Source organism: Phoenix dactylifera, chromosome 2, assembly GCF_051530095.1.
Source record: "Phoenix dactylifera cultivar Ajwa chromosome 2, Ajwa_hap1_PhDact_Kaust_v1.1, whole genome shotgun sequence".
NCBI classification, from domain to species: Eukaryota; Viridiplantae; Streptophyta; class Magnoliopsida; order Arecales; family Arecaceae; genus Phoenix; species Phoenix dactylifera.
This window is the reverse complement of record NC_143191.1, coordinates 7,269,691-7,276,450: the sequence shown is the minus strand read 5'-3', so window position 1 is coordinate 7,276,450 and position 6,760 is coordinate 7,269,691. Positions and strand designations below refer to the sequence as shown.

At 40.5% G+C, this 6,760-nt stretch overlaps 1 protein-coding gene across 1 annotated transcript; it reads right to left on the bottom strand.

Annotated features, from left to right (window-relative positions):
- Nucleotides 1-341: 341 nt before the first annotated feature.
- On the bottom strand, nt 342-3,760 carry LOC148714536 (L-type lectin-domain containing receptor kinase IX.1-like). The gene is made up of 2 exons (XM_088715161.2): nt 2,055-3,760; nt 342-1,050 (listed from the first exon to the last, which is right to left on the bottom strand). Exons 1-2 carry the CDS (start codon nt 3,676-3,678, stop codon nt 629-631), a joined length of 2,046 nt encoding a protein of 681 aa, XP_088571287.2. The 5' UTR covers nt 3,679-3,760; the 3' UTR covers nt 342-628.
- Between the last annotated feature and the right edge of the window lie 3,000 nt (nt 3,761-6,760).

Here is a 6,760-nt window from a genome sequence, read left to right as displayed (position 1 = left end):
CTCCTCTTTTCCGGCAATTCCCTCCATGGGAACTTCATCTATGTCCCTAATTGGCATTGTGCCTGTTCCTTCCCTTCATCTCCATTGAGGCTGCCCATGCTCATCACATGGATGCATGGACCCAATAAGAACAGCTTGATGTCGAGGAGGGTCTAAGAATTCTTGTGGAGATTCGCAATTTGAGAAAAACTCCCCTTACAAACAAGAAATCAATAGTTTTCTCACTTATTATACTTGAATGGATGGTTATGACAAATATCTTAGGTATTATATCAGGTATCAACCAGCTAGAGGTTTAATTTTAGTCATCCAATCTACATATACAAATGGCTCATAAAATATTAAGGTACCAAAGCATAACTGAATACTTTATTACATGACCTTGGAGATAAGCATATCAAAATAACGTACAACATGTTCTCGACTAGAATTATCATTACAGCTGCCCATGCAGGAGATTTTAAATATATTACATTTCAAGCTTTTATGGCAAAGACATACAACACCCGATCATATAATGAAACACCTATCAAAAACAAAAAGTACCTAATTATATAGTTGAATTATAAATCACTGGTATGATGGGTAACATGGTATCATTGTTAAACTTTTCTAACATGACTCACCATTAACGGCCCAACAGAGCTGTGTTTGAAATTACGGAGCAGCTATCAGAATTTGAATGAGTAGCAGGCACATTTCTTGGAGGAGAATGAAACATTGGAACGGGCATATTGGGTGGCAAATCTGGCAATGGGGTATCGAATTTAAGTACATTGATTGCTTGCCTCATGCTTGGCCTTTGAGTTCTATCAGGGTGAGCACACCATAGTCCCACAACCATCAAGTACACCATTTGTTGTTCATCGAATTCCATCTCTAACCTTCGGTCTGCTGCAGACAAACATTTTCCATTTCCATAAAGTTTCCAAATCCACTCCACCAAATTCACTTGATCATCCTTCTCCACTTCAGAAGGCTTTCTACCGCATGCAATTTCTAATATAACTACTCCAAAGCTGAAAACATCAGTCTCTTTACTAGCTTTTCCTGTGGAATGTTACGACATAATTAAATTAGGCTGTCAAAATAAACAAATGCTTATAATTGCTAGAATTTAATTTTGTTGAAAATAAAATGATCTAGCATTTTCAATGATATTAAAATTTTACAGACATATGCGAGCAAAGTTTTACGAGCGACTTAGTATTACTCTTTCAACTGAATGATTTCTTTTTTTCTGGTTTCTCTAGAGCTTGATGATTTCATTTTATAGACATGGTTCTGCAGGAATAACCCAGACTACTAGACACCAACAGCAAACAATAATTGATTGAGGCATAAGAATTTGGACCACTACTTAGCTTGTTTTAGACTGGGACAAGTCAAATCATAAATATCATAGGTCAGACAGGTTAGGTGTAACATCATAACTCTATGCATATAGACCTTGATATGTGCGAAGAGTTTTGTCTCAAAAAAGAAAAGTGTGTGTTAGAGTAACGGTGATTTAAATCTCTTACATATTTCCGTAGTTTATTCAGTAAAATTACCGTATTTTGATCTTATTTTTATGGAACTCTTAGGCGATTTTGCACATAAATCTTTTTACTTAGTGAGTGCATAAATTCGAGTGGCATATATGTCTTTTCAACAAAAGGGTAAATTAGTACTTTGACACTATATGGTACCTATTGTAATGAATTAAGCTCTTATCGACCACCTCATGCATCTTACTTTTGATGCACTAAGAGGCGTGAGCACATCATGCACACATCTGTCATCATGGATCACAGATAGAGAAATACATAGAGTTGAACATGATAAAATAAAAAATTAAAAAATTTTGCTGAAACTGTTCACACATCTACCACATCCTAAAGTGCAGCTAATGCCATGCCATGTTGGATGACCACACATCCATAGTGTGACGGACCTGCCATCTTTACCATCTTTATCCAGGAGAAGTAAAATAACTATGATGCCTTTCAATTTTATTAAGAAGCAATTAAAAGATCTCGCAAAATGTACTATAGTGGCATAGATTTTGTTACCTGTAATAGCATACTCCGGTGCAATATATCCCCTGGTCCCGGCCAGAACTGTTGTTTCCCGGTTGGAGTCATGGTCCATGAGCCTTGCCAATCCAAAATCACCAAGTTTAGCATTGAACCCTGAATCTAGCATCACATTGCTTGGCTTTACATCTCTGTGGATGATGCACTGCTCCCACTCTTCATGAAGATATAGCAACGCTGATGCTAAACCCAGAGCTATCTTGTACCTCTCCGGCCATGCGAGCAATCTTGTCTTTTCATACAAATGGTAGTCGAGGCTTTTGTTCGGCATGTACTCATAAACAAGCAGCAAGTCGCCTTTCTCGTGACAGTAGCCTATGAGTTGAACAAGGTTGCGGTGCCTTAGCCGGCTTATGATCGTTACTTCTGATATGTACTCTTTCGTCCCTTGTTTGGAACCCCTGGATATCCTTTTAATGGCCACCTCAAGCTGTAAATCACGCAGCACCCCTTTGTATACCTCCCCAAATCCTCCCCCGCCAAGTTTCCTCTCCTCCATAAAATTTTTGGTAGCACTCTCGAGTACACTGTAAGGAAACCTCCTAGGCCCACTCCCTCTCTCAAATGCAACATTAATCAACGAATCAATACTCATATCTACTTCTTTCTTCCCTCTATCACCTTTCTTGCGTAAACGTCGCCTCATAAACCACATCAAACCCAACCCACATAGTAAGACCACGGCGCCAATACCCGACCCCAAAAATATATAAAGATGTCTAGCTCTTGGAGTAGGGCTTGGTCTAGAACCATAACCCTGAGAACTCAAATCGGAGGAACTGAAATTCCAGGATACAAGGCTATGTTGTTCGGTCCTGTTACCTGTGGCAGCTGTGAAGCCAACGGCTACCTTAGCAGGCAGAACCTTCCTCAAGTCAACAACATGAGACAGGCTCCAATTCCTTGTAGGATCTGAGGCATTACTGAGGAAGACACTCAAATTTTTGGTACTAGCTCTGTAATTAACACACGCGTTGAACGTCGTGTTCTTTCTCATGTTAGCTTTCAAGTCCAGCTGCACAACCGAGTATATCGTGTGGACGTCGATTCCCATATGGTTGGCGCTTATATCCTTGTACTGAGGATTGAAGAAGGTATCAAACTCGACGGCAACGACAGTACTCGGGAGCGTTATGTTGCCATCAGGACTGGTAAACAGACCGAGAGTTCCGCCGCAGGATAAATCTGGGATTGCCGAAGGGTATGACGAGAGGAAGAAGGCGAGTCCATCTGCACTGACTGGTCTTTTGAAGCCATAGATAAAGAAGGAGAAACATGAAGTGAAGTTGATGACGGAAGCTTCGTCATAGATAGTCACTGGTTCAGGATATACCATTCTTCCGGAGCTCCTCTTAAGGTTCATGTGGGCCTGGTTCTTGGTGAGTTGGACGATGCTGCCGTCGAAGAAGGCGTCACCCTGGTAAATCATCTTGCCCATGTTCAGATCATCACCAGAGTAGTTGAAGGAGAGCGGGCTTGCAAGGGGGATTAGGATGGACAGCAGGTGGAAGAGGGGCAGCAAAAGTTGGAGGGATGGAAGGGTTCTAGATTTGGAGGGAGCCATGCTTGGTATGTTGGATCGGAGACATCCCAAGGCCATTTGGTGGCTTGGGCAGCTAGAGAAGGTACTTGGCAGACCACAGAACGTGAATCAAGTTCTAATCTAGATTCTTCTTTTATGGTTGAAGAGCTTAGCACGGTGTCTAACTAGGTAAATTGATTTTTCTCCGGTCTATTAAATTTTTAATAAATGGTAAAACTTTTGGTCCAGTTTGAATTGTATGAGATTCCCTTCCCCCCGATGGCGATGGCCTCTCTTTTTTTCAGGGAAACGTAATGACAAACCACATCTTAGAAAACTTTCCCTCCTTGACCGTCTAATTTCCAGATACCAGTGACAAGGTGATCGCCTGCAGCCACTAGAAATTATGCAGCAAAAAAATAAATAAATAATTAACTCAACTATAGCAGATTTCACTCCTAAATTCTCTCCGGCTCTATCCGTGAAACTCTGAAAGAAATGAAAAATGGACCATTTTGTTCTGGAATAGCCTTATCCTGTCATTTCCCACTTTACCTAGATAAAAGCTTAAAACCTCATTTGGGCGGCTTCGTGGGAAGCAGATATCGTATCACTGCGCTGGCCGATTACCTCAGCTCTGGAGACTTGGTGCCGGAGTGTTTAGACCGGAATCCTTTTTTTATTATTTTTTTGATGAAATAGACGTCGCATTCCATTATGTGTTACTCGAGAAATTGTTGGAAGACCGCACACAAGTCTTCTGGAGTGGCAGGTAACGGAATGCGACGGCTGGAGGGTGCATGGCAGCGGGAGTTCCACTCCTCGGACGGCAGGACTTTTTTTTTTCTTTTTTTTTTTGTGGTTTATAGGAGGGAAGGGGGGCCCACTCGCGCAGCAGCCTCCACTAGCCCCCCTTCCACAAAAAAATGTTCAATATAGGTCGTAGGTTTCGCGTACTTTCCTCGTCCCGTGGACTCATCTAACTGGGCTCATCGTCTTTACGTGTGGGTACGTCACCCCAGCGCCACCTTAGTATAAGTGGAAGGAAAGCATCACCGCCAACGAGCCAATCTGCGTGGAGCATTCGGTCCCCTAATTTAATCGACGCCTGCAAGTTTCGAATTCGGGCAATTCGGGTGGAATTATCGTCCCCTTATCATCAGGCTACTATCTTGGTGGCTCAGGATTTTCTTCATGGTATTGTTGGATCCTTTCTCATAACTCTAATTAAAGCTTCCTTGCTGTGGCTCCCACTATTCAAGTCAGTCTTCCAACTCCCGTTCCTCTGGAGCTTTCTCAATGCCAAACTTACAGGGCAGTGTCAACATCTTCGAGGGGTCAAGGTTTTTGTAGAAGATCCGTTGCTTACGGAAGGGTTCGGTCGCTGAAGCTTTTTTTGGAGTTGGTGATATTTCTGGATTATTAATCTGGCCTCATGTTAGTATACCATTTTCCAAATCTTTCAGCCTTAGCATGGATCAAATTAGAGATCCCATACCGTCTCTAGAAGTCCAAAAGCTCTGCCGGCCAGCAGAAAGCAAGTACTAAATTTCACATCTTTGCATTTACCATCAGGTTGCAATAACGTAAAATGACTTTTTAGCAGAAAAAATAGAAAAATTATAGATATACCCCCTCCAAATTTAGGATGCTTACGCTTAAATCTCATAAGTTTAAAAAGTATGATTAGCCACCAAAACTTGAAATTCGTTACAATATGGTCTAGTTATCACTAAAATTATGACGTGAGGGTCACCTCATAATTAAACTTTTATAAAATTTCGGAACTACCCTTCTCACCAGCTAAGAAAGGGGCTCTTGTTCTAGTGTAAATTAAAAATAAGGGCTTTAAGATCTGTGTGGATAGATAAATGGCAGAGAATGCAATACTTTGAGATTTATGCAGGCAGATGAATGATAAATGATGAAATGCTTTTGAGATCTATGAAGGTGAGTAGATAATAAAGGACAGAATGCTTTGAGATTTAGGTAAACATATGGATAATAGAGGATGAAGCGCTTTGAGATTGGGGCAAGTAGATGAATGACAAAGGATAAAGTGCTTTAACATCTATGAGACAAATGAACTGAGATCTGTACAAGCAAATAGATGACAAAAGAGAGAGTGCTTTGAGATCTGTGCAAGTAGATGAATGATAAAAAATAGAGCATTTTCAGATCTGTATTCATAACAAATGATACAGCATGGAGTTTTCATATCTATGTAGGTCAATGGGTGAGAAAGATTGAGTGCTTTGAGATCGTGCAGATGGATGGATGATAGAGACGAAGTGCTTTAAGATCTATACAAGCGAATGGATGGTAAAAAATGGAGTGCTTGGAGATTTATGCAGACTAATAAATGACAAATTGAGTGCTTTGAGTTCTATGCAGGTGTGTCAATGATAGTGGATGAAATATTTTGAGATCTATACAAGCAAATGGATGATAGAAGATGGAGTACTTTGAGATCTAAGCAAGTGGATGGATGATAAAGGATGGAGCATTTTGAAATCTGTGCAAGTGGATAGATGATAGAGAATGGAGCGCTTTGAGATCTGTACAAGTGGATAAATTATAAAAGGCGGAGTGTTTTAAGATTGTGTGAGAGCCACTATCTGGTCTCTCTGAATCAAAAATATTTTGATCTTTTCTTTCACTCTGTTAACAGTGTTAAGATTCAGATAAACGATTGAACTATATTACAACAAAAATGAAATTTTGGTGGCTATACGGAACCTTCTAAATTTTTAGGAGTATAATTAGCTCAAATTTGAAGGGGTATTTGTCTAATTTTATTTCATAAAAGCATGTAGGGTGACTTTGGCGTAGATTCTATGAGTACGGGTGGCAATGAATTGAACGTGGTCAGATACTGACCAGGTCAAAAAAGACCGCTGCGAACCTTGATTAGGCCTCTCAGGGGCAGTCGTTCCTTGGTAATAAATATTCTTGTCAAATTTTTTATAAGAAACGGATGTTACAAACCTCTATGCACTGCTATTATAAGTCTACGCGCGTTCCTTTCCTTCAAGTTTTAGTGGGGCCCTTTTAAATTAATGACTCATCGTCTAATTACGCCAGCTGATGGAGTACCTGTGCATACAGCTGTTAAGGTTGTTTTCATAGAGGCTGCCAAAAGAAAACGCCAAATATAACA

Excerpts from the sequence above, each read along its gene's own strand:
- LOC148714536 (XM_088715161.2), bottom strand. The coding sequence starts at position 3,678 with ATGGCCTTGGGATGTCTCCGATCCAACATACCAAGCATGGCTCCCTCC. Across the intron at positions 1,051-2,054 it reads ACCGGAGTATGCTATTACAG|GAAAAGCTAGTAAAGAGACT; the intron begins GTAACAAAATCT and ends AACATTCCACAG.